General features: G+C 55.0%; 1 protein-coding gene across 1 annotated transcript in view; it reads left to right on the top strand.

Moving 5' to 3' along the window:
- Positions 1–18,455, top strand: part of SLC9A1 (solute carrier family 9 member A1) — a 57,604-nt gene extending 39,149 nt beyond the window's left edge. The window contains exons 3-12 of the mRNA XM_038377922.2: positions 5,184–5,434; positions 8,052–8,269; positions 9,542–9,744; positions 10,496–10,585; positions 11,005–11,075; positions 11,929–12,102; positions 12,285–12,399; positions 13,310–13,411; positions 13,833–13,905; positions 15,442–18,455. Of these exons, the coding sequence (XP_038233850.1) occupies positions 5,184–5,434; positions 8,052–8,269; positions 9,542–9,744; positions 10,496–10,585; positions 11,005–11,075; positions 11,929–12,102; positions 12,285–12,399; positions 13,310–13,411; positions 13,833–13,905; positions 15,442–15,764 (1,620 nt within the window). The 3' untranslated portion in view covers positions 15,765–18,455. The remainder of the gene's footprint in view (positions 1–5,183; positions 5,435–8,051; positions 8,270–9,541; positions 9,745–10,495; positions 10,586–11,004; positions 11,076–11,928; positions 12,103–12,284; positions 12,400–13,309; positions 13,412–13,832; positions 13,906–15,441) is intronic.
- The last annotated feature ends 8,062 nt before the right edge of the window (positions 18,456–26,517 follow it).

Here is a 26,517-nt window from a genome sequence, read left to right as displayed (position 1 = left end):
AAGACTCCTTATAAGAAATGGAAAGGGAGGTGGTGTTTTTTTTGCTGTTTTTAAAATTAAATAGGCAGCTGGTGTTTTTTAAAATTATTATGAAGAACAAGTTTAAGCTTTGTTTTAATGTGCGTCGGACTGCTCAAGACCCAAATGCTTGTGTAGGAGGAACTCTTGAGTTGGCTTCTTAAATACCTTCATGCTGTTTCACATCTGATACTCCTGGATGAAACATAGGAGCCTTGTCTTATAACAGGCTTATTCCAAGTGATACAAGCTACGAAAGTGAGATTATGGAAGTGTTGCCATTTTCATAATGTAATAAAAATACTGTAATGATAAATAATTAATAATAAAAAGTTTGGGAACCACTGGATTGGATGCTTTGCTTGCTAAACCCTGGCATATGAGATACACTAACTTAGATCTCCCCTTAGACTCTGACTCGGAAGTGGATGGGGGGGGGTTAGCCTGGAGTGTGACTTGCAGCTTGTGTAGAGGTGCTGAAGCTTGCTGTGCTCTAGCTAGCTAGTGAGCAGTGAGGACGTGATGATGCAAACTTCAGTGCAGGCTGCACAAGTGAGTGCATACGGGGAAGGGAGGGTATCAAATGATCTTGTGCAGTCTGTGCCACCAGGTTCTCATTGCTGTGTGCTGCAAATCAATCCCCCCACCTTGGTGTAGACATAGCTTGAGCTACATGTGGTGATGATACTATTAGCCCGTCTATAGGGCTTATCTGGAGATCTCAGGTAAAGCATATCAGGAGCGGGGGGGACTGGGTAAGTGAATTGCCTGAGGTCAGTGTCGGGGCAAGAGTAGAATTCGGGACTCCATTGGCAGGGCTGCACGCGTAAAGTGCCTAACCTAGCATGGCCCTGACCCACAGCTGGGGCTCCTTGGTGCTGTGATAATAGCAATCATCAATAGTAGTGTCCCCCACAACTTCCGCTCCCGCTCTCTGAACTGATCCCTGGCAGCGCTGATGCCCTCTAGTCAGGGTAAGTGGGCAGTGGATGGGGGCAGCTTGTAGCTGAGATCTTCCGCTGTATGGTGGAAGTGATGCATCTATCCCTCTCTGCGGGCTGCAGCTGGGCTGGAGAGGAGCCAGACTGGAAACGGCCTCTGATACACACGCTGTCACTTGGTAATGAAGCAACCCAGCTACACTTTCTCCCACCCTACCCCAAAGGTTCCTCTGGCTGGAGTTTGCTTGACTATTTTTAACTCCTGTTTCTTTGCATAAAGTTGTTCAGTTCCTCCCAGGACCCCAGTCTGAGCAGGGCCTGATGTGAGCCTTTCCCTGCCCAGGGCAGCGGCCTCGTCTCTCCTTTCCTATCCCCATCCTGTAGCCCGCTCTGACCTCTTCATCTGGAGAGGTCAATGCTGCCTGGGACCGGTGGGTTTTTTTTTATTGGTTTAAACTTGAGCGAGGACATGCATGGTTTAGAGCGCTCAGCAAAGCCTCAAATTCCTCCCTCCCTCCCACGCAGTGCCAGAAGATTTATTTTAATGTGTATATATAAACTCTGCTGAGCTCTCTGATAAGGGCAAAACTGCAGGCCTGGCTAAACTCTCCCACAAGGGCAAGGGGAGACCTGCTTTGCTGTGTACCACTGCCACCTGGATAGGCAGCCCTGGGAAAACCCCTCCCAGGGCTGGGCTGTGCGTGGGCTCAGAGGCCCAGCTTAGCTGGTGCAGGCTTATTCTATGCGCTCGGGTCTCATCCATCTAGCACGAGCTCCCCAGCAGATTGCCTGTGTACTCCTTGCCCCAGGGGATAGGCTGGGTTTGCTGGTGGCAACAGGAGCAAACAGAGCTCCCCAGCAGTCAAGGGAGTAGCGGCAGAAGATCTTAGTGCCGGTTGATCATGGGAGAGAAGGGAAGGGTGTGGGGTGTTTAACACTGACCGAAGGGGGTAGATATTTGGAAACCATTCAGCAGTTTGCTACATTATTGGCATCATAGATTCATAGCTATTAAGGTCAGAAGGGACCATTATGATCATCTAGTCTGACCTCCTGCACAACGCAGGCCACAGAATCTCACCCACCCACTCCTGCGATAAACCTCTCACCTATGTCTGAGCTATTGAAGTCCTCAAATCATGATTTAAAGACTTCAAGGTGCAGAGAATCCTCCAGCAAGTGACCCGTGCTCCATGCTACAGAGGAAGGCGAAAAACCTCCAGGGCCTCTTCCAATCTGCCCTGGAGGAAAATTCCTTCCCGACCCCAAATATGGCAATCAGCTGAACCCTGAGCATATGGGCAAGATTCACCAGCCAGATACCCAGGAAAGAATTCTCTGTAGTAACTCAGATCCCACCCCATCTAACATCCCAATTTTTTTTCTTAAGTTTGCTGTCCATCAAAGCCAAAAATTGTGCTTGCCTTATTCACACAATGTTCCCCTTGAGTCATGTGAATAAAGCATGCAGGATAGCTCACCTGGGACTTGGCATTCTGCTCCGAAGCATTTCTGGGACCAGACAGTCTGTCCGTGGGGGCTAACCATAAATAGTGGTCTGCAAGGATCAATGCACCACCCACGCACGCTCCCGCCTTGCGTTAGGTGTGACGTGCAAAGAACATTTCAGGGGCCTTCGGTTGGGTGGAGGAAGCGTGGCACCAGTCGTGGCCTGTGCATCCGTCAGAACGTGAGGTCTGCTGTGGCCTTTGGACCAGGGATGTGAGTCTGGGGAGACTCTTGCCTTCCGATTGCAGGAGCGTTCTAGCAACCACTTAACTGTGCATTTTGCAAGAGAACTGACTGCGGCAGCTCTGTGTAATACAGGAGTGACTGGCTGCATCCTTTCTGGGGTCTCTCAGGATGAGCCAGCGCTTAGGCCTGTTATAGGAGGCTTCACTTTCACTTTCGACATTTAGCTTTATATAGAACCGTGTGCATGGCCTCTTACGAGCTTCCATAGCTCTGGCTGCCAGCCTGCCGCTTGCCATGTGCACACACCCAGGGAGCCTACCTGCCCTGCCCTTCCCTGCAGCCTGGGCAAAGTCTGGGCCTGGGGCAGTAAAGGGATTACGGGCCAATTGTCGGCTGGGCCTGGGTTGCTGTGTTTTTACAGTGCTGGTCATTGCCTTTCTTCTCTTGCAGCCGGCCCTGCAGCAGGGGGGCAGGCGCAGGAAAGGAATGGGGTTTGCTGACCCACCCTGGGCTAGGCTGGATGTATGAGATTTTTGGCCCTTCCTGTATTGGAGAAGGGCCTCCAGCTCTGCAGATAGCAACTTGTCTAACAGGTTTATACCTTTGTTGGGTGCCCAGGTGCGGCTGACTGCCTGGAGGGCAGGATCATGGCTCTCTTCCACCCCCAGTTTACACAGGGCAGAACCAGTCCCTCCCAGGGGCACCTGTTCTGCTTCTGCAATCATTGCTCTTAAGAAGCCTTCCCTCCAGAAAGTTGTTTTAGGAGCCCAGTTCTGAATAAACAGCTCGACCTTTCAGGAGAAGAGGCTGTAAAACTGCAGCCCAGTACCATGGAAACTGGCACAGGAGCGTCGCCGAGCAATAGAAAGGAAAAAATTATCAGGATGCTCTAGCTAAGCAGAAGCTGGGGTCTCCCTCCTGACTGATGCTGTAGCCACCCTGGCTAGCAGCGTGATTGCCCCACACCTGTGTCCCAGGTGTGAAATGAAAGAAAAGGGATCTGCATTAGCCTGGCCCCTGGGCTGCTCTAGAACACTGAGCAAGGGGGTTGGCTATAGAAGGATGACTGCGGTGGAAGGCTCTTGGGGGCAGGGTTAAGGTTCTGTGGGGCTAAGCTACACCTTGGCCCTGTGGGGTTTGTGTAGATAAAGCCCCGAAGAGGAAGAGACTGGCCTATACTGTAATCTTCGGGGCAAGTGTCTCTTCTGGCGAGATGCGGATTCTTCCCCGCATGCCTTCGGCAGGGAAGCAATAGCAGCGCCCCAGGGAATGACGTAGGGCTCTTGGCCTGAGTGTTTCCAAGGGAAATCCCAGTCCAAGGGCTGGCTGTGAGAGTGCAGGCGTTGGCTTGCCTCGGTGTCTAGAGGTTAGTGCTACAGACAGCAGAATGCCTCCCTCTTTCTTCTAATCTTCTGTGCTCCTTTTGGGTACAACGGCTCTTACTGTATGTCCCTTCTGTCCGCTTCGGAGCATGGGTTGCTCAGCAGCCTACCAAGGGTGATGAGGAAACTTGTGCAAGCGGAGAGAGAGGAGTCGTGACTGTCCCGCTGTCTGCCCCACGCTGCCTGCGACTCCCTACCCCACAGGCTCTTAACTGCTCTTGCCAGCTCTTTGCACTCATGGCGGCCTGGTGGTAAAGCGCTGTTCCGGGGCGAATGCTGCAGCTGACAGTGCTTAGCCCATTGCTCTGCTGCAGCCGACACAGTACTTGGAGCTAAATCCCGTAGCCCTGAAAGGCATCTCGGCTACACTGGGTTTGGCTAGTGGATCAGCCACAGTGTGCAATGAACTAACCAGGCAACCTTGTGCCTGCAGCCGAGATAGCTGAACTTGAGCAGGGATTCTTGGATTTTGACGGTCTCCCACTTGCTGTTACACTGTGCAGCCCACAGGAGCATCTGACTTTTCAATCTCCATAGCCCGGGGGGACCCCACGCTTAATCTCTCTTGTCCGTTTTAGACTGCAAACACCTGGGAGCAGGGGCTCTGTCTCAGTGCTGGGAGCTGTACAGACACAAGGAGGCCTGTGTTACAGCTGGTGCTTCTGGGCCCTCCAGGGATACAAACAATAAGAGCTGCGAGGCTTGCTTTGGAGAGCCGTGCTCCCTGCAGGCAGGGTGCTGAGATCAAGGGAAGCACCAGCGAATCAGAAGGGAAGGGAGCCCCGAGGGCTGGTTTTTCCCCCCTACCCTTTCCCAGCTGCTGCGTCCCTGGGGTGTTGGTGTGTCGCACGCAGCCGAGCGCCACTTACTTTTGCATTCGATTTGATTGAACAAATGTTCCAGGACAGCAGTTACCAAAGGGTTTGCACACAGCAGGGCGGGTGCTGGCTATGGAACCAGGGGCTTCGCTATGTTTCCTTGCCATGTCAGAGACTAATGCTTAGTCCCTTTGATGCAGATCTTGTGCTGGCAGCCTCTGATCAGGGCTCCCCTGGAGGGGGAGAGCCCACCCTCCCTGTGCTTTACAGGAGAGTGGCTGACTGCTTGAAATAGCCCTGACTCTCTCACCTGCCCCCTCCCTTTCCAGGTGCTCTACCACCTCTTCGAAGAGTATGCCAACTTCGAGCAGGTGACTGTTATTGACATCATCCTGGGCTTCCTCAGCTTCTTCGTGGTGTCCCTGGGAGGCATCTTCGTCGGTGTGATCTATGGAGTCATTGCCGCCTTCACCTCCCGCTTCACCTCCCACATCCGCGTCATTGAGCCCCTCTTCGTCTTCCTCTACAGCTACATGGCGTACCTGTCGGCCGAGCTCTTCCACCTCTCTGGCATCATGGCGTGAGTACGGGCTGGGCGGGACTGATCTGCTCTCTGCCCGGGCTTAGTTGTCTGGGTCGAGCTGCATTTGGCCTGGCCCCCACTAGAAAACTAAGTCGGCATAATGAAGTCACTCGGGTGTGAAAAATCCCCCTCACCCCCCCCCCCCCCGAGCAACAACGTTAAGTCCCTGGGTTGACAGTAGGGTTCTTCCATTGACCAGGCTACCACCTCTCAGAGAGGTGGGTTATTTACAGCGCTGGGAGAGACCTATGCTGGCGTAGGGAGTCTACACTAGAGCAGTGCCGCTGGGCCACTGGAGTTTAAGTGTAGACGCACCGTAGTGACATAATTAGGGATGTAACAGTGGCCACGCTGGATCAGACCCCTGATCCATCTAAGCCAATATCCGTTCTCTCATGGCGGCTTCACAGGAGGCTGGAAGAAACCCCGCAGTAGGCAGCTAGGGGATAATCTGCCCTTGGGGAAATCTCCTCCTGACCCCTGTTAAAGCTTGTGTTAACCTGACACAACAGGTTACGATCCCTCACGGCGTGCTCTAGGGTTTCCTGCAATATCTCCAGATAGTCTTGTTCTCTGCAGAAACCTCCAGTCCCTCTTTGAATCAGGCCGTGTTCTTGGCCCAAGTGATACCTGCTATGCGCTTGCCCCAGTTGAATTACATTGATTCGGCTAGTGCAGGGCCCTAGCATAGACTTGCTGAGCTGGGGGAAGCCTGTGTTATGCCGGTGCAGTGCATCTATATCAGGGGTTTGCACTACAGCAGCGATCCTCAAACTGTGGGTCAGTTTAATGGGGTTGCCAGGTCTCACTTAGACTTACTGGGGCTCGGGGCTGAAGCCTGAGGGATTCAGCCCTGGGCGATGGGGCTCAGATTACCAGACCCCCTGCTTGGGCCAAAGCCCTTGGGCTTCGGCTTTGACCCCTTCCCCGCCCAGGGCAGTGGGGCTCTGGCTTTGGCTCCCCAACCCGGGCAGTGGAAATCAGGCAGACTCGGGCTTCACTGCCCCCTCCTGGAGTCATGTAGTAATTTTTATTGTCCAAAGGGGGTTGCAGTGCAATGAAGTTTGAGAACCCATGACCTAGAGGAAATGAACTGGAAATAGGGTGTGAGGTCGTTAACCATTAGAGCAATTTACGGATCCTCCCTTCCTGGCAATTCTTAATTCAAGATTGGGGATTTCTCTAAGGCATGCTCTAGTTCAAACAGGAAGTAATTCTGGGAAGTCTCAGGCTAGTGACCGTCGATTCCAAGGCCGGAAGGGACAGCTACGAACTGTATCACCGTGATACCCGAGTGCGAATTTTCTGATAGTCAGTCGGGCCTACGGTGGTCGCCAGCAAGAACCAAACCCTGCAGGGATCAGAGGCTTTTTCAGGGTTTTAAATTGCATGGGGACAGGAATTCAAATGTCCGTCATGTTAGTTCCAGAAGTGGAAGCTGTCCTGGAGAGTGAACTTGAGGATGGACCACTTAATTCCTTCTCAGCAGTAATATTGTTCTGCACTCGGGTAGCACTGTCATCAGAAGGCCTCCAGGCATGTTAGACGGGGAAACTGAGGCATAAGAGAAGTCTTTCTCAAGCTCACACCAATCAAAGCTAGCAATAGAACGTAGCCTCCTGCTCCAGCGACTCTAGCTCTGTGGCAGGCCTGTAACAGTAGGCATGGTCAGTTTCGCTGCTCCATTCCCACCCGTGGATGGATGCTGAGCCCCTTAGAGTACATCTACACTGCGAACTCGCGGCAGCGAATCTCAGAGCCCAGGTCAATTGACTCGGAATGTAGGGCTAAAAATAGCAGTGTAGACCTTTGGGCTGGGGCTGGAGCCCAGACCCTGACATCCTGCGAGCCAGGAGGGTCTCAGAGCCCAGGCTGCAGCCTGAAAGTCTATGGTGCAGTTTTATAGCCGTGCAGCCCAAGCCTTGTGCTCCCAGAGTCAGCTGACTCGGGCTAGCTGTGGCCGTGCTGTGAGTCTTTTATTGCAGCTTAGCCCGTACCTTTAGTGATCCTGGCGAACCTGAAGTTTGCTTTTACTGCAGGTGGCTTGAGCTCTCATTGTGTTACACACACTAAGGCTGTTTCTGCAACCTCTCCTGCCCTGGCCTTGGGGCTAGAGAGAGGCCTTGCCACCTCCTTCCCCTGCCTGTCACTCCTGCTGTGAATGGAGCCCTATTAGCTGCATTGTGGGCCTGGTGAGTCACTGCAGTGCTTTGTTGCCAGAGAGGCCAGCATGCCAGATGCAGCATGCTGGGCCCTCCGCTAACAAAGCACCCTGTGCCTCGCAGGGCTGAATTCCAGCACCAGCCTGCGTCCAGTCACGTTCCTGAGCCATGCCCTGCCCGGGAACTCCTCTCCTGCTTTCCTTGGTGGCTCCAAGTAGCTGCAGGTGGGTCCCAGACTCCGGCCCCACCTGCACTGGTGTTTGTCCTTCAGGCTGTGCAGCGCTGCCTTTCACTCATCAGGTCTCTGCTGACATGGCTGAGCTGTGATAAGCCAGAGAAGCCCTAAGGTGCTGCTGAGGCCAGTGCCGCTCCCAGGGCAAGGAGCTGATGGACAATCCTGCTGGGTGCTGGTTTCCATGGGTGTATTAAGTCCTCTCCCCTCCTCCCTGCAGGCTCATCGCCTCCGGCGTGGTCATGCGCCCTTACGTGGAGGCGAACATCTCCCACAAGTCCCACACCACCATCAAGTACTTCCTGAAGATGTGGAGCAGCGTCAGTGAGACCCTGATCTTCATCTTCCTGGGAGTCTCCACCGTGGCTGGCAACCACTACTGGAACTGGACCTTCATCATCAGCACGCTGATCTTCTGCCTCATCGCCAGGGTGTTAGGTGAGACGCCAGGGCCCTGGGGACTGCCCCTTCTGGTGGGGTCACTCTCACGCAGACTCCCCCGGAGCCGGAGAGCAGTGGTACTGCCATGTGAAGCTGGCTCCTCTCGGAGCCCTAGATAGGGGCTTGGTTTCAGAGTAGCAGCCGCGTTAGTCTGTATTCGCAAAAAGAAAAGGAGTACTTGTGGCACCTTAGAGACTAACAAATGTATTTGAGCATAAGCTTTCATGAGCTACAGCTCACTTCACCGATGAAGTGAGCTATAGCTCACGAAAGCTTATGCTCAAATACATTTTAGTCTCTAAGGTGCCACAAGTACTCCTTTTCTTTTTAGATAGGGGCTGTTGCTATTCTCGTCCTCGCTAGGTAGAGCAACTGCAGCCTCCCAGCAACGTGTCTGGTTTCTAGGGAGCATGCAGCACTGCGGAGGGGGGCTGGGAGGAGCATTTATTGGGGCTTCTGGCAGTGCCAGGCTGCATTCACGCCCAGCACTTTGCCCCTGGAGGGCTGGGTTCCAGCCTGCTTCTGGTCACAGGCTGAACCAGGCTAGGGGCCAGACTGGTCCCTAGACACCACTTTCCCGCTGTTAGGAAGATCCCACCCAGTGCTCTCCCTTGGGTGAGCCGAACACTGGATTGACTCCCCTGGAGCCCAAAGGGGCCTGTGCATATCCACAGAACAGGAGCGCACGGCCCGTCGCCGTTCCCTTCTCTGACGCTGCCTCTGACCTGGGCTACAGAGCCCCCCAGTGGGAGGCTGCTCAGTCTGCGCGGCCCCTTTAAGCCCTCAGGCAAGGGACAGCTGGGATGTTCCTTTGTAGACATTTGTCCATGGAGAACTGGACTGAGACCTGCCCTGCCCAAGCCCTGAGCAGCCTTCAAGTGGGGGTATCTGGCTACTGTCAGCCTGGGCTGGGCTCAGACCCGTGAGAGTTTCTAACACAGGCTGTACCAGACAATATACTGTGTCTAAAGGCCGGGGACTAGGATGGTTAGAGCTGGGGGTTGCAAGCCAAGATTTGGGACAGGGGAGAGAGACCCCCACAGAGCATGGGGGTTCTAGCAGTGTCAGCCTTTTGCTTTCACTGGAGTGCTCTGTGTTTCACCCCTTCCCCCAATGGAAATGATTTGTACTGCATGTGGCCGGTTCTGCGGATGGAATAACATGGCTGGTATCTGTCAGGGGCTGACAGGCGAGGCGTGTGTGTGTGAATGTGACTCTGCTTGTGTAACCTGGAGGAGGTCTGTCCTGTCCTCCCTGCTCGCTCTCTAGGTGTCCTGGGTCTCACCTGGTTCATCAATAAATTCCGCATTGTGAAACTGACCCCAAAGGACCAGTTCATCATCGCCTACGGTGGCCTGAGAGGGGCCATTGCTTTCTCGCTGGGTTACCTCCTGGATTACGAGCACTTTGGCATGAGAGACATGTTCCTCACAGCCATCATCACGGTCATCTTCTTCACGGTCTTCGTGCAGGTAGACGGAACTCCCCTTCCTGGCCTTGGTGCATAGCCAGGCACCCTGACAATGTGGTGATGGGCGTCAGTCAGGAATGTTGTTTTTCTGGCTGAGGAGCAGATGTTGGGCTCCATGACTGCTGTCAAGGATGACCTGTGGGACAGCCCAGCGACCCATCCGGGCAAGGAACTCTGGATGTTCCTCGCTCTGCTGTTGACTCACTCCATGACTGTGGGCAGATCCCTTCCACTCTCTGCGCCTCCGCTGCCCTGTCTGTAGAATGGGATAGTGACACTTGTCTGCCTTTGTCCAGCTCTTCGTGATCGCTGGCTGCGAAGCGCCATGTGTGCTGAAGATTTGTCATTTTTTGAGCTTCGTGATTCTCAGCAGCTTTCAAAGGCCGTGATAAGTCCAGAGTGGCTCCAGCCTCTGTGCTTCGGTGCCTATCGTAGGGAAGGGTCCCCCTGTAATGTCAGCCTCCTTGGGGCCAACCGCTGGATTCCCATGACACGAAGGAACAGGAGGGCGGCTTGCACCTCACAGGCAGAGGGGTACGACCCAGCTAGAAAATATACGGCCTGATTCTTATCTCTAGTAATGGCAGTCCTGAGACCTGGAGTGCCTGGGTCCATGGTGTCATGTAACAGGACTGACTCCAGAGGGCAGGGTTTGCTCCAGGGTAAGGATAGTGCCACCACTAGGGTTGATGCCAGTTCTTCGCGCTCTCAGCCGGGTGAGGGCTCTCATGGGGGTATAATCTCCTCCCTAGGGGATGACCATTCGCCCCCTGGTGGACCTGCTGGCTGTGAAGAAGAAGCAAGAGACAAAACGCTCCATCAACGAAGAGATTCACACCCAGGTAATGGCTCTTCCAACCCAGGGTCCCTCCCTGGTGCTGCTTTCCTGCGCTTCTCTGCCTTAGTCCTCTTCTGTTCCTGCTACCCTGCCCCAGAGGCTGTAACCCAGGTAGGCGGGCAGAGTGGACACTGCCCGAGAACTGGTATCCAAAGTAAGGGGGGCAGTTAAAGGACACTGCTGGGTCCCTGTTGTTTTTTAGTGCACGTTCTCTAACCAAGACCTTTCTGTTGTAACGAGTAGCAGAGCAGCCAGTCAGGATAGGCCCGTGCTTGCACCCAGAGGCCGATCCTCCTGGAGCTGAGCAAGGTTCAGCATGGCAGCCCACCAGACCTGGGTTACCTGGGAGGGGTGGGGGGAGAGGTCTGGCCGGTGCACGCTCCCGAGGCTGAACACACGCTTTTTGCTTTGCGCCCTCTCCAGTTCCTGGATCATCTCTTGACTGGCATCGAGGATATATGTGGTCACTACGGCCACCACCACTGGAAAGACAAGTGAGTGCGGCTCCCGTGTGTGCAGGCTTTCCAACGCCGGCAGGAGGCAGGCATGCGGGCGGTGGGGGGAAGCTGGGGAAAGAAGCGAGAGTTTTAGATGCGGCCTAGCAAGCTCAGGTCCCCCAGTTCCCGCAATGCCCTGAAAGCCCGCTCCGCCTCGTTCCAGGAGCCCATGGTGAGAAGCACAGGGAGGCGGTGCAGCCGCATGGAGCTATGCTGTGCCAGAGGCCTGTATTTCCTTGTCCTCTTCCCCTCACCAGCCAGGATGCCCTCTGATTCCACCCAGCCAATTGCAGCCCAGAGCATGTACCCAAACTGCATGGGAAGTTCAGCTTTGGCTCTGCCTCCTGGCTGCCTGCTCTGTGTAGTGGGGTTGCCAGAGAGCGGGGGACTCGCTACTGAGTGAGGGAAGGATTTGCCAGGCATGGGAGGGTCAGCACCAGCTCCTTGGTGGAGGGAGGCAGCAGGGTGCATCTCTGCTCTTGTTTTCTTCGCTGCGTGACCCAGCAGCCCTCTGCTGTGCTCAGTGGATCCGATGCCAACGCTGCAGGAGATGCGCCGGCCGGTCCCGGGTAGCCCTCTGGTCTTGGTGTCACCTGTAAATGATGGGCATGTGCAGCTCTTCAGTCTCTGAGGCATACTGGGGCCCTGGGCACGGGGGGAGCGTGTCTGACCCCTGGGCCCAGAATCCTCCGCACCCAGAAGCACCGAACCCTTTCGATCTGCTGGGCTCGTTGGTTCTATGGAAAGACACGAGGATGCTGGGCATGACGCTAATCAAATGGGGCGGGGGACTTTAGGGTCACTTCCTGATGCATCTCCTTCTCTCTCCCCATTCCCGCACCCCGGGTAGGTTGAATCGCTTCAACAAGAAGTACATGAAGAAGTGCCTGATCGCAGGCGAGCGGTCCAAGGAGCCACAGCTGATTGCCTTCTACCACAAGATGGAGATGAAACAAGCCATCGAGCTGGTGGAGAGTGGAGGGTTGGGCAAGATCCCCTCTGCCATCTCCACGGTCTCCATGCAGTGAGTACACCCTGCTATTTGCTTTACAGGGGTAGCTAACTTCTGTCAGTGGCTCCCACTGGCTCTAAATCCCTCCTTCCAGCCGTTCTGCCCAGTCTCCTCTTCCCAGCGCCTCCCCCCTCGGCTGCCGTAAAGCCTGGCTTTGAGGCTTGCTTCCTCCCTTATCTTTGCTGTCTGTCCAGGAACATCAATCCCAAAGCCCTGCCTGTGAAGCGCATCCTGCCAGCGCTGTCCAAGGACAAAGAGGAGGAGATCCGGAAAATCCTTCGCAACAATCTCCAGAAAACCAGGCAGAGGGTAATGACCCGAATCTACCCTCAGGCTACCCCCTTACGGCTCAGCCCATCCCCTTGGGCAGCTGCGACCTGTGTTGCATTTCCTACCCACCCATTAGTGTACTTACCTGCCTTGTCCCCATTGTCTACCTTCACAATTCCCAGTCCTTTCCTCCCCTTCCCTTGTTAGGCTGTACTGAGCCTGAAGTGGGACCCCCACTGGCCTGAAGAACCACACAGCTGGGCTGGAGGTTGACTTGGTGTGGGGAGGAAAGCTGGCCTTGTGGTTAAGGCCCCGGTTTGGGACCCAGGAGATCTCGGTTCAAGGCCCCAGCTCTGCCACGGTCAGTGATGTGGACCAAGTCATGTCATTTCACTGTGCTTTGGTTCCCCAGCTGTAGAACAGGGAAAATAATCGTGCCCTTGGCTTGTAAGCTCCTGGGGGCAGGAACTATGTTTTGGTGCAGCACAGTGTGACCTGATCTCAGCTGGGGCCTCTAGGTGGGAAGAGTCTGGGGCTTGCAGAAAGCCTCTCAGCTGTGGAGTAGTGGGCAAATGCCTTGCACAGCCAGAGGGGCGTGGAGGAGGGAAGCTGCTGTAGGAGAGGCATTGCCAAACTCTGATCATGGCTGGGCTATTGTTGCCAGCCAGGGGGGTGAGTGGGGGTCATTCCTCGGGGGCTCCTTGGTGAGCTAGGAGCACCAGTCTCGTTGGTTTTTGTGATGAAATCTATGGACTTTTGCGGCCAGCTCAGGAGACGTGTGGAAATACCATGCTGGGAGTTCCTTGGAAACCTGCCGACAGCCCTGTCCCTGTGCTGGGGAACATGCTCAGCTTCTTGCACGGCAGGATCCAGGGCTCTGCATCTGAGAGTGGGTGCGTTGCATATTTCCCATGTTTCTTACCCTGATCCCTTTTGGGTCCCTCCTCAGTTGCGATCATACAACCGGCACACGCTGGTGGCTGACCCTTACGAGGAAGCTTGGAACCAGATGCTGCTGAGGAGGCAAAAGGCCCGGCAGCTGGAGCAGAAGGTGCGCTGGAGAGGCGGGAGCTGATGGCTGACTGTGGTGGGCGGGGCGGGGTGAGGGGGCATTTGCACAGAGTGTTTCTCTCTCCTGCTGAAGGAGACGTTACAAGCTGGGCCCAAGTGGCAGCCAGTGAATTGTGGCGACCTTCCGTGGCTCTCCTTCCCGACAACGGTGGGGTTTAGGGCATTTAAGTAACCCCGCTGGCTGTTCCTAAGGTGCATCCCTCACCAGAGCAGCTGAGCCGGCCCAGAGCTCCTGTCTGCTGTCTGTGCAGCTGGGGATGGTGCATCTGATTCCTGTGGATCCACTGGGAGCCTCGCTGCTTCTGTTTGCCCCATCCCCAATGGGGCGCTGCCCCCAGCAAGACCCCCGTCCTGGCCCTTTAGAAATGTGAGCTCACGCCCGCTTTGCCTTCTGATTTCAGATAAACAATTACTTGACAGTCCCAGCACACAAGCTCGACTCTCCCACGATGTCCAGGGCACGCATCGGCTCAGGTACGTGGGGGCGGGTAAAAGGTGGCTTGAGATGACATGGGGGACTTGGTGATGGGGTGTTGTTTACAGCAACTGTTCTGCTGCACTTGTGCTGATAATGACCCCTTCTGCTCTTCACACTTCCCTTTTAAAGGCCAGCTCTGGTCATGATGACACAGCCCCTGCAGCTTCCTGTTCCTCTTGCTTCCAGACCAGTCTTGCTCAGTTCCCAGTGTAACAAACTGCTCCTAAAATCCAGCTGAACTCCTGCTGCCCCTCCCTTGGGCCCAGTCACATTAGCAGGACAGTGCTGGGGAAACTGCCACGCCCACCAGTCCAGGCCCCCCACCAGCTAGTCCTGTGTGTCGTTTCCCCCTCTTCCTCCTCCTCCCCAAAGCATGTCCAACACTTTGAGGAACACTCTATTGGCAAGGTCTGAATCAAACACCCAGGGAGTAGAAAAGAGACCCACATTGCCATTTGGAGTGAGAACGTTAAGTATAGAGGAAATTGTCAGGAATGCTGACAATTTCCACCCATGGCCACCAGGGGGCAGCCTTTCCAGCTGTCTGGAGCGAGCCGTTCCTGGCAAGGTGCAGTTCAGGGCCCAGTTCCTGGGGATGCTGAGCTCCCCCTGACTTCTGTTAGAGCAGGGGGTGCTCATCACCCTGAAGATGAGGCCCTGAGTCTGCAACCGAGTCTCCTGCTCGGGGAAGGTGTTGTGCATGCAGCTCAAACTGGGCCCTGTAGGCAGGGACCATACGCTGTAGATTCCCATACACAGTCCCAAGCCCCAGGCAGAGCAAATATTCTTGGGACACTTGAAAAGGTGCACGCAGCTCAAGCCCTGTTTTTACGTAGCCGACATCTGTGCTGAGCTAGCAGTGTCCTCTCTCCTGGGCTTCCTAGCCAGCCGGGTGAGTGGGGCTGCCTTAAAGGGTCCCGTCTCCTCAGCGTTTGGTTTTTTTAAGCCTTGAGTGTTCGCTCTTCAGAAAGTAAACTCTGCCCTCGCTCTGGGCATGAGGTTTGTGACGATTTATTGCCATGCATAAAACTGTCATCTCAAAGCGTTTTACAGACCTTGACTGAAGCCTCAGACTTGCCCGTGTGGTCGGTCAGTAGTATCGTGAACTCTTTACGTACAAGTTAAGCAAGGCTAGCAATGGGTTAAGTGACTTGCCCAGAGTCTCAACAAGCCGGGAATGAACCCAGGAGTCCCGACTCCCATTTCCCCAGCCCTCCACCCCACCCCCCAACCACTTGCTCACACTCCCAGCAGTGGGAACAGATCCCAAGAATCTGTACTCTGAGTCCGTTCCCCCCACTTCCCCCAGCCCCGATCACTAGATCATATTCTCTTCAAGAGCAGGGAATAGAACCCAGGAGTCCTGACTCTCATCCCCCCCTGCCCTAACCTCTAGACTCCACTTCCCTCACGCTGTTTTTTTTTTTAAATGAGTGGTCTAAGAAAACTGCACCTGGCCCTCTGAGTGAATTGAGGGCAGCTGCGTTTGGTGCCGAGATGGTGACTGTGTTCGCCCCGCTCCCCCTCTCCAGACCCACTGGCGTATGAGCCCAAGTCGGACTCGGGGAACCTACCTATCATCACGATCGACCCGGCCTCGCCCCAGTCTCCGGAGTCCGTCGACCTGGTGAACGAGGAGCTGAAGGGCCTGAGCTGCCTCCCCCCCTCGCCCGAGGAGGACGAGGAAGGGCTCGTGATGCACGTGAAGGAGTCTTCCTCCCCGGGCACTGACGACGTCTTCACCCCAGGGGCCGGCGACAGCCCCAGCAACCAGCGAATGTTGCGGTGCCTCAGTGACCCTGGGCCTCAGCCCGAACCCGAGGAGGGCGAGCCGTTCATCCGCAAAGGGCAGTAGCAGTGGGTGCGTTGCCAGATCTGGCCTGCAGGGGAAGCTGCTTGCACACGCACGGATTCTTTTCTTTCCCATTGGTTCCCCTGGTGCGACGCTCTGGGTTTGGGAGGGTGGAATGGGGCTGCTGCCCGGGCAGCGCTGCCGAGTGAGCGTTGGCTATGGCCGGCGAGGAATCCCTTGCCCAAGCAGAGGAGAAGACCCCAGTGACTCTCGGCGAGAAGGGGAGCCCATGCATTCCAGCCTGTTTCTTCAACTTTCATGCGCCACCCTGGCCTGCTTTCCCTTGGTAGTGCCGCGATGCTCGCTGACTGGGGGGGAATCCCAAAGGAGCCCTGCTCGACAGGAGCCTGTTTACCAACGGCGTTGGCTTACACAGGCGCTTCGCAGCTGTTGGAGAAACTTCCCCCAAGGGCAGATCTGTGCGGTTTACCCTGCCTCAGATGCAACCCCAATCCTTGCCAACTCAGGGACTGTTGCAACGTGTGTGGCTGTGGGTTACTCCCCAGACGGTCTGCATGAGGGAAGCAGGACTCTGGGCTTAGCCTCTGCCCAGCTTGATTACCTGCTGTAAGTTCACGGCCCTGTCCCAGAGCCAGCGCAGCAGCCTGCCTTGCCGCTGAGGCTGTTGCAACCAGAGGGTGACCCTTAGCAGAGGAGCTGGAAACCCCTCGCTGTCCTGCTCGTGTTCTGCTGCAGGTGCTAACACGCAGCCCATCTCCTTCCAGCAGCCTCAAGGGTGCGCGGCTCACCCTCTCCCCCAGCTCAGCGGGGGCCCAGCTTGGCTTAGAACTGCAGTCGGTGCTGTGGCCTCTGTCGCCTTGCATTGGCTGGTGCCTCCATCTGCTAGGCTGTCGCCCTCCTCCCCGGCAGCCAGATTTTTAAATGTCTTTGTTCAGGGTTGGGGCGAATGCAGCATTTTAGATTCTTCAATGGGGGGATGGGTAAAACCCCCATATAGCCAGAGGGGGTCACTGTGGTTCCATGCCCTGAAAGTCTCCTTTCGCTTTGCATTCTCTCTCTCACTTAAAAGCTATCGCTAGTAATCTACTGCTGGAGAGCTTGAGCCCCAGCCCATCCATCGTCCCCTCCAGGGTCAGCCCCTTGTGCTGCACATTCCCTCCCTATTCTGGGCATGGTCACCGTGTGGAATGTCCTGACCCCCACCCCACTTGGTTGGGGACTTTCTGATCTGATGATCTAGGTGCCTCTTTTTACACTCTCTCTCTCACACACACTCACACACACTCTCTCACACTCACACACACAGAGAGAGAGAGAGCTGTATAAAAGCAAGGAGTGTTTCTGAACCAAAGATGGTTGGATGGGTTTATTGTACATAGAGAATGCGCTTTTTTAAACGCTGTGGATATTTTCTTACCTGGTGACTTAATGAATCTGGGCTGGGCCTTGGGATGTCCAAGCCACTCCCCCAGCCTGGCTGGGGATGCTTCCTCCGTGGCCTCACACTGCACATTCTTTAATGTAAAGCTTTAATGGCCTCTGACAGGCAGGGAAGTCTCTCCGCCAAAGGGGAAAGTCCAGGGGAACGGGGCCATGGCCTCACAACCGCACAGGCTCCAGGGGTTGGGGTTTGCCTGTGTTTCTAGGTTGGGGTCTGTAGACCGTTCCCAGAGCTGGCATCCCTCCTCCCTCACTGATGGACTTGTTCAGGGGCATCTCTGATTGCTTCCTGACATGTAGTACAGCTTCCTGCTCCAAACTACCCCCTGGGCTGTCCCATCCCCACCCCTGTGCTGCTGGTAGGCTGCTTTCCTCCCACGCTGGGTGGGAGAATCTGGAACTGGCTATTGCAACGCTCCCCCCGTCGTGGGAGTCTGGGTCTAGTTCTCCTGGGCTGCAAAGCTTTGCTCCCCTCCTTTGTATTCAGGGAGGAGCTCCTAGGTTGTTAGTGGCCGGGGGGATCCTTGGGGCTGCCCGTCAAGGGGCTGTCGCATAGAACAGCTACTGCTTTGGGGCCGTGTATGTAAAATTGGGACCAGGAGGAGGCAGGCATGGGGGAGGGGATAAGGGCCCAGGCTGTCCATTCTGGAGCAGGCAGAAAGCCTTCTTCAGTTCTTGAGACCTCGTAGGTGCTGCCCCTCCTGTCGAGGGCACTCCAGGGCGTGCTGCGAGTATGGCTTTAAGGACATCTGCCACCTAGCGAGCTCTTCTGGTGCCTGCCTTCCTCCAGTAGCACTTAGACAACCCCGTTGGAGCGCTCTGCTCTGTGCCCTGCGCTGTGCCTTTTAGCCACACGATGTCTGCCTGCGCAAACAGCATCCTCCTAGCCTGTCTGCCTTTAGTAAATGCTGTGTGTGTGTCCAGTGACTTGGTGGGCCTGGCTGGGGCGCATGCCTTAACCCAGCCTGCTCCATCTGTGAATCCATTCCACCATCCAAAGAGCGAGCCTCCCGCATGCCTGCTCACCCAGCCCGTTCACAGGGCCAGGGTTAGGGGGCAGGCGGCAGGGTTTTCCTCTGACGTGCAATATCTGTCTGCCGCAGGGGTCTCTGCAGCTCATGGCTTCGGAGCGCCTAGAAGCAGGGAGTCCACAGGAACGTGCCTGTCTCTGGGGGCGTGTGCAGTACTCTGCCTCCAGGAGGAATAATTAAGCAATGAAAATTCTCTTGTATAAAACACCTGTAAAGATGATCTTTTTTCATGACTATTCTAATAAATTAATGTTAATTTTTAGTGGTTTTCATTGACCTTGGACCCTTCTACCCTCTTCTCTAGAAGCTTCCAGTCAAAGACCTCAATGCAGCGCTTTTAAGTAGCCATCCCACCACCTTGTGGGTAGGTAAATACTATCCTCCTGCAGTTGAGGAAACAGAGTTACCCTGGCTGCACTTTGCCAAATGCTAACATGTGAATCAGCAACAGGGCTGGCGCTAGGCCCTCCTCACTCCTCTGCTCTGCTCTGCTCTAGGTACTGCAAACGTTCCCTTTAATAGCCACAGCCAGATGGTCTGCCTGGGGGTTGCATCGTTTATCTTGCTTCTTCCCTACCTCTGGAACTGGAGCACTACGCTGATCTCCGCCACCAAGGGCTGTTGATGCACCTAAGATGAGCAGTAACCTAGAGCATCCTTGTCATGCTGCAGCTGAAGCTGGTAGTGCAAACCCAAAGCTAGTAGCAGTCTAGGGCCCTTCCGCTTGGCATTTGCAGAGCCCACTCGCAGGCTAGTTGCTGCTGCTGTTCCTTGCAGAGCGAGGCCCATAGGGGGTAGTCCTGAGACTGGGAGCATGCCCAAAGGATGGAGGAGGCAGGACTCACTTGTAAGGGTCCGGGGACACTGATGTTCATGGCAGGTGGGTGACACAGCAGGACGCTGGCCTGGAGGCAGATGGAGTTCCAGCCGGCAGATGGCAGTGCACATTCACGTGTGGTCTCTCTGATGCTAGGTGGGCAGACTGATGCTCAGAAACTAGGGGCCGTCTGCACGCTCCCTAAACTGGGTTTAGGAGAAGAACGGAACTATTTTTAGCGCGATCCCTAATTTTCTCTGGAGGCAACCCTGCCTCTCCAAAGGATCCAAACAAGCTCTTTGGAGTCTCTCCAATCGCCTGGGTGCCTGAATTGATCCTGGCTGTAGAAAGCTGGCTACAGAGCATGTGGGAAGTTGGGCAGATGCTGCAGAGGGTTATTACTTGTGATCTAGCAGCCTCAGCTGAGAACATGGCCCCATTGTGCCAGGCGCTATACTCATCTGGAATCAGACAGCCCCTGCTGCAAGGTGTTTACAGGCACCCAAGACCGAAGACGGCTGGGAGAGGTAGAGAATCGTTATCCTCCCTTTACTGGAGGGGCAGCTGAGGTGCAGAGGTTGTGACTTGCCCACACTCACTCACACAGGGAATCTGAAGCAGAGCCAAGAAATGAGCCCAAATCTGTGTCCCAGCCCTGAGCCTCCCTTAGCGATGCCACCATCATCCTGGAGTGCAATATATCCTCTCGTCTCCCTTCCTCCTGGACCGCTCCTCTCCCGGTGTCAGGGGGGAGATAGAGGCAACCCCAGCTTCATGTGGCTATTCTGTCTAGAACTCAAACCCCACTCAGTGCTGGCCAGCAGAGTTTCCTAGGGTGTATCCCCCTCTGCCTGTTGTACCTGTCTCGTTCTGCTGCTGTCAGTGTGACAATGTCAAACTGGCCTGCGCAAGGAGGTGAAAGGGATGCGCCCTCCTGGTGGGGCTCAGTTGAGTTGAGGCTCTCAAACGGAAGAGCCAGCGTGTTCATATCTGCCTTCTGCCCTCGGGCAGGGGCTGACTTTCTGATGACGTGCTCAGTCCTGGCTGTCCAGTAATAGAACGCGGGGCTCCTCCGTCCCACTCCAGTGGCCTGTCCCCACGGATCATTTTGACCCTGATTCTGCCCACGTGTGGGCGTGACCTACAGGGAGTTGTCTGCAGTAGACTCCACTGTAGTGGATTTACATAAATCAGTCAGCTGCCGTACCAGGGAAAAACAAAGATCAAGGCCTGGCAGCAGACACTTGTTCTAATGGACCCAGGCCTTGGGTTCTAAGCCTTGTCATAAAGCATCATATATTGCTAGAGGGGTTGGAGCAATAACCTTTTTCTGCTGCAAGTCTCTTTTGGGGCCTGTATCAGTTGAACAGAGAAGAATGGACGTGGCTCTAGCTCTGTCTCAAAGCCTGTTTTAAAATGTTAATCTAAGCTACTCAGTGCCTCTGTGTGGGGAAACTGAGGCACAGAAGGGCAATGACCAGTTGACCCAATAAGTCAGTGGGAATGGAGCCCAGGAGGCCTGACTCCCAGTTCTGTGATTTAGGCACAAGGCTAGCCAGAGCCTGAAAGGAAAAGTGTGTCCAACTGAGCAATCAGGGACCAGAGAGGTGGAGTCAAGGGGAGTCCTGCCCCTGTCCTCATGGAGTGCTGGAGCAGGTCCTGGATCCTTCTTCAGGGCTGCGGTGACTGTTCCCCTCACTCTCTGGCTGTGACATCTGTGCTCGAGCAGTGGCACAAAGCCAGGTGGGACCCTGCTCTGGGGACTGGACTATTTCTTCTTTCTTCCCCCATCTCTCTCTTCCCACCCCACCCTCCCCGGCAGCCTCCTGCCTGCTCTCCCTTTTGGGTCACGGCGCTAGCGCTTTGATTACTCCACCGGTTTTCCAGGTGTTGCGCCCAGCTCCCTTTTACGAAGTTGCCCTGACTCATACGCCCCGGGGTGGGGAGCCTTCTGGAATCTGGAAGCAGCCAGGCCTGGCTGTTTGCTGGGAGGCTGCTTGTATCTCACAGGCTTAGCAGGAGGGCTGGGGGGTCTGGCCAGCCCTGGCAAAACCTTGCTGGCTCCAGGCCTGGCTGTTCCTTAGGCTCTGCAGTGACAGGCCAGGCTGTGCGATATTCACTACCCTAGCCTCATGCCCCACCCTGCTGCCTGTGTGATCATATCTCCCCCAATTTGCACAATGAAGGGGAAGGATAGACTCCCCTTCAGTCCAGTGTTAAATGAGAGGGTGCCAGCTCCCTAAAGAATGAGCAACAACTTGTCCTGGTGCACTGAAGATTGAAGAAGGAGGTGGTGGGTCAGAAGCAGGAGGTTTCTGTGAAACCTGGACAGAACCTGCATGATGGAGGATCCTGATTCTGGGTTGATCTCTGCACAGCTGTTGTACGGGTCGTATCCACCCCCACAGCTTAACTGCCCAGGACCTTCTCCTCCCCTGGGCGTGGATCCATGAGAACTAGCTCTTCCTAATGAGCGTCAAGGCTGTTCTCTGCCATCTGATACTGGCCCCAGCAGGCACCTGCTGGCTTTGTTTGAATGGAGCATATGTGAAACAGTGGAGGATTCTTGGGCTGATGTCTCTTTAAGTAGATGCTGATCCTAATGGGGGTGTAAAGAAGCAGTGTCAGCATGCTGGTGCATGTACATAGCAGCCCCCCACCCCAGCTGAAAGGTGCTGTTGCTGACTTAGCATTCGTGCACCACTGCAGCCCCCTAAGGAAACCATGTTGCATATGGCTGAAATGCACCCACTTCTAGGGGGAACTGGGCAGCTGTTAACAGCATACAGCAACACTGCCCAACAATTTAGGATATGAAGTGAAACAGCTATGCTTAAACTCTACCCTCAGATCCTTTGCAAGCAGATGCCTCTGTCGGCATGAGGTCCCCCAGCACTGGTTTAGAGAGAGCAAGGTCCCCCCTGAAGGGCTATCTCCACTGTGAGTGGGGCTGGTGGTCTCCCGTTCAAATAGTAAACCAGCCTGCCCCAGGTTAGCTGGTGGCGCTCACAATCTCCCAGCAGGAGTTGGCATAGTTGCAGGCTCAAACATCATCTCCTCCTAGCAACCCTACAAGCCCTGGGCGAGGCATTGGACACTGAACAGGAGGAGGATGCTGACCTGGTCTGCCTTATTAAAATAATTAGCTCTAATTGCCCAGGCGCTGATGAATGTTGAGCTTCCCTGCTGGAGGTCTCTGGCATGGCTTTAATTGACTCTCCTCTGTGACATGAGCTCACTATGACAGGGGTCAGTAGTCCCTGGGGAGGAGTTGGTGGGAATGGCTGGCTTGTTCATGGGACCCATGATGCATTCTGACACTGGGTTCTAGAGCCTTCCTTCCACTTCCCTGTACCTTTTACCCTCTCCTCTGTCCCAAACTAGGTGCTGTACAAGCACAGAACAAAAAGTCCCTTCCCTGAAGCGCTTACAATCTGTGTAAGACACTTGTGCATCATAGGCCCTATACTGCTAACTGCCTAGGGAGATTCTCCTTTGGGTCAAGGGGCTCTAAACGTGTGGGCTTTCTGAGTTTTTTGTGCCAACAGCAGGGCCAGTTTGGGGCAGCCGTGGTGTGAGGCAGAGAGCACAAGGAGTTTCCTGGCTGGCTCTAGGCTTGTTATGATGGCTTTGGAGCAAAGGGCTCAGGCTGTGGGACGGGAAGTTGCCATGGCCAGAGGCCCAGGGCTCTATGGAGGTCAGGGCCTCCCTCCTCTACACCTGGGGACCTAGATCCCCCGCTTTCCTGCTGGGGAAGCTGAGACACAGAGAAGCAGGGACCTGCACAGCAGGTAGAATATGAGAGCTCCAGCTGTCAGGCCCGGGCCAGTCCTGCTGGGCTCCTGGTTCAAGGGTCCCGGAAGAAGGTGGCTAAGGCAGGGGTGAGGTGGCTCATTGCTGGACCAGCCCCAGGAGGCTCCATTCAGCCTGTGTTCCCGACTCCTCTTCGCTTGGGCCCGGCCATTCTAAAGTGAATGCTAGTTTGGGCTACCTCAGCCTTTGGGGGCCCAACATGAGCTATGTAGGGCCTGATTCTCATTGGTGCTGAGGCCTGTATTTGGGGAGGTCCACCCCCTTCCATGTTCTGAGGTGGCTCAAGCAGAGAACCAGGAAATGTGAGACTCCCCCCAGATTCGTGGCCAGACTTAGAAAATTCCAGTTCTAGTCTCTAAGCAGTCACCGAGCTGGGTTCTGGGGGTGCATTGGCCACTGGGACAGTGGGCCCTGGGGTGCCCCAACCCAGCAGCTCTGTGATGCAGGAGGCAGGGATGCTGTGCTAGATGGACTTGCAGGGCAGCGGGCATGCTGGGAGGACAGTACATCACAGTCACTACAAGCCTCTGCCCCACTGTATGGCTGACCCGCTGTCGGGGTGAAGGTGAGGGGGTTGGTTTGCCCAGTGCCAGCACCTCAGCTCTCCCTCCATGGAACCTCGCTCCAGCCCTGGGAAGAACCACGTCGCGTGGGCACATGGCCGATGGAAACACACACAAACCCGGGGTGTTTGCTCTGCCAAGGGCAGGCTGAGATTGTTTGTTGGAACTTCTAATCTCCTGCCCTCTTCAACTTTATTTTCTGTCCCTTGCACGTTAAAGGGCCAGCAGCAGCCTGGCGTGGATCTCAATGCGCAGCCTGATTTTTTTTTTTTTTTTTTCCACCTCCCAGCCAAAAAGCGAGGCCAACGCACAGCGCAGGGCTTGGTGCCCTCAACACCCCTGGGTGGTGCAAGCTGGGGGTAACTGGGATGATGCTAGCACAGGTATTGATTGCAAGGGATCTCACCCCTACCCCTACCCCCACCAGGTCAGACCTCAGTGCTCTACGGGGAACAGCTCTCCTGCAACAGAGGAAAATCTTCCACTGGGCACCCGAGGTTGTCCTGTCCTCCCTGTAGCTCTTAGGGATGGAGTATGTTAACTCTGTATTCACATGCTAGGCAAAAGAAGCCAGTGGTGGCTGGGGGGAGCTCCTGGCTCGGTGCTTGGGAGGGGTGGGTCTGACTGGTTGAGCCAGCCCGGCAGCCCACGGTGGGGGGGGAAGAGAGAGGAGCGGGTGACCTGTTGCAATGAAGGGGGTAGAGCAGGACGGTAAAGCTATAGCATTGCACGCCTCGCTCCCAGCCTGTCCCGTTGCAGAGAGAAGGGTCCCGGCCCTGCAAAGTGCAGCTCTCAAAAGGCTGGCATTGCAAACCTGGTTCTCAGTCTCCTGCTCCCTCCCCAGAGATGTGTGGGGCAGGAGCCACCCCATGGAAAGCCTGTTTTCTCCTTCCCTTGGCCCGAGTGTAGCTGGGTCAGGACAAGTCAATAAAATATGCCCATGCTCTGCCTGTCTGCTGCCATCGCCTGCACAGCCATCAGCAGGAGGGTGAAAGGCTGGAGCTGGTGCTGGAGCCCGATGCTTAACTCTGACCTGGTGTTGGCAGAGCACTGCGGCCAGCTCTGGGGGTTGAAAGGGGGCCCTGCCAAGGGGACAGGACCCAGCCGGAACAACGTTTCCCCCGCACATACACACACACGGGACTGAGTGGCTTGTCTAGAATTTTACTTTTAATTGCAAAGAAACTGGTTTGTGGGAGTTTAAAAATTCTTCTGGGGAGTGAGAAACTGAAACATAACGGCGAACCAAGAGGGTGGCTGAGGGCTCTGATTAGAGATATTAAGGCCAGGCGGGGATCATTAGCTCCTGGTGTCTGACCTCCTGCAGGGCACAGACCGTCGCATTTCGGCTAGTTGTCCCTGGGTTTGACTAATGCAGACTTCAACCCACTGCATATCTCTGCAAACTGAGAAAAAGGGCATGTCAGAAAGTCAGACAGCAGCCCTGCACAGGACAGCGGTCATTTCTCAATGTCCTTTCTGCTTAACCGCTTTCTCAGTGCTGGCATTAAGTAGACCTTCCACCCAAGCCCAGGAGCCCCATGGTGCTGGGTGCTGCACAGACACCTAGTGAGATGGGGCCTGCCCTAATGAAATTACAGTCTGAATAGACAGAGCAGAGAAAGGATGGGAGGGAAACTGAGGCAGAGGAGGGGCAGTGACTTGCTCAAGATCACACAGCAGGTTAGTGCCGGAGCTGGGAATAGAAACCAGGTCTCGTGGCGTTCAGACCAGTGCCTGGTTCTCTGCCCACACCGCCTCTGAATGTTCTAGCTGGGTGTTAGACATACTGAGGAGATGTAAAACGTCGTCGATCTGAACACGGTGCCTTTTAAAATGTGATGTGTACGCACATCTGTACATGTGATTGGCAGGTTCCTTTGGCAGCTGGCGCGGTGTGCGAGAGGGCTTGTAGGGGTGGGGGGCATGGATTAGAAAGGCTCTGGGGTAGGGGGGGTGTGGGGGGAATCTGAAAAAAAGGAGGAGATGCGGATTCTTAATCTGCTGGCAGCTCAGTCAGGCATGACAGAGTAAATACACTAGGATCAAAGTTTTCAGAAGAGGCCAGTGATTTTAGGTCACAAGGTATTAGCTTGGATGGTATTTTTTAGGCGTGCTGAGCCCCCTCCGCTCCCAGGGGGGCGCTCATGAGGACTGAAAATCAGCCCCACAGGACCAGATTCTCACAAGTGCTCTGTGTGTTGTGTGCTGACCTCTAATGACCATCTGGCTGCAAGTGTCCTAGAAGGAGTAGCTGGGTGCTGAGCTCTTAGTCAGGTGCCCACATGGGTGCTGAGCACTTGAAAATCTGGGCTTAGTTAGGGGTGCTGAGGATTTGGGTCAGATTTTCAAGATGGGCACCCCAAATCCGTAGCCACCTGGGCTTCTGTCTCCGTGTAGACGTATGCTCTAGTGGTGGAAACATAGGACTAGAAACTGGACAGACCTGATTTCTAATCCTTGACCCCACCTCAGTCAGGGGCTTGGAGAAAGTTCCTCCACTTCTCTGTTTCCCTAGGTGTGACATGACCTTTTCTCCTAGGCACCCAGGGCTGGCCTGAGAAGGGAGAGAACTTATGGAAGGTGCTTCGAACAGAGACAACATCCTACCGTGTGTAAATACATCAACACTGGATTCTGAATGCAAGCCCAGCAGGAGGGGAAGCTGCTGCTCCCGTTTCAGAACAATCACCTATCTGTGTTAGCAAGCCTACCTGTAAACTAAGTCTAGATCCTCTCTTGCAGGCACCACGTGCGTGCCTTGTCTCTGGGGATAAGAGCAAAGGGCTGGGAGTCAGGATTCTTGCACTGGCTCCCAGATATTGCCACTGGCTCCATCTGTGAGCTTGGACAAGCTACTTCCCTTCTCTGTGCCTCAGTTTCCTCACCTGTCAGAGGTAAAGGGTCTAACAGAGCAGGAGACTGGAAGTCAGGAGCCATGTGGGGGGGGGTCGTTTATTCCTGTCTCTGCCACTGACTTGCTTTGTGACCTTGCCCAAGTCACTTCACCTCCTTGTGCCTGGAGAAAATGCCTGCAGGTGCTGTGAGGTGTAACTGGCTGTTTGGACAATGCAGTGATATCGAAAGGTAGGGACTCTGAGAGGTCATCTAGTCCAGCCCCTGTGCTGAGC

The sequence above is a fragment of the Dermochelys coriacea genome, chromosome 19, assembly GCF_009764565.3.
Source record: "Dermochelys coriacea isolate rDerCor1 chromosome 19, rDerCor1.pri.v4, whole genome shotgun sequence".
Classification (NCBI taxonomy): Eukaryota; Metazoa; Chordata; order Testudines; family Dermochelyidae; genus Dermochelys; species Dermochelys coriacea.
The sequence above is the reverse complement of the archived record's forward strand: the minus strand, read 5'-3'. Positions and strand labels throughout refer to the sequence as shown.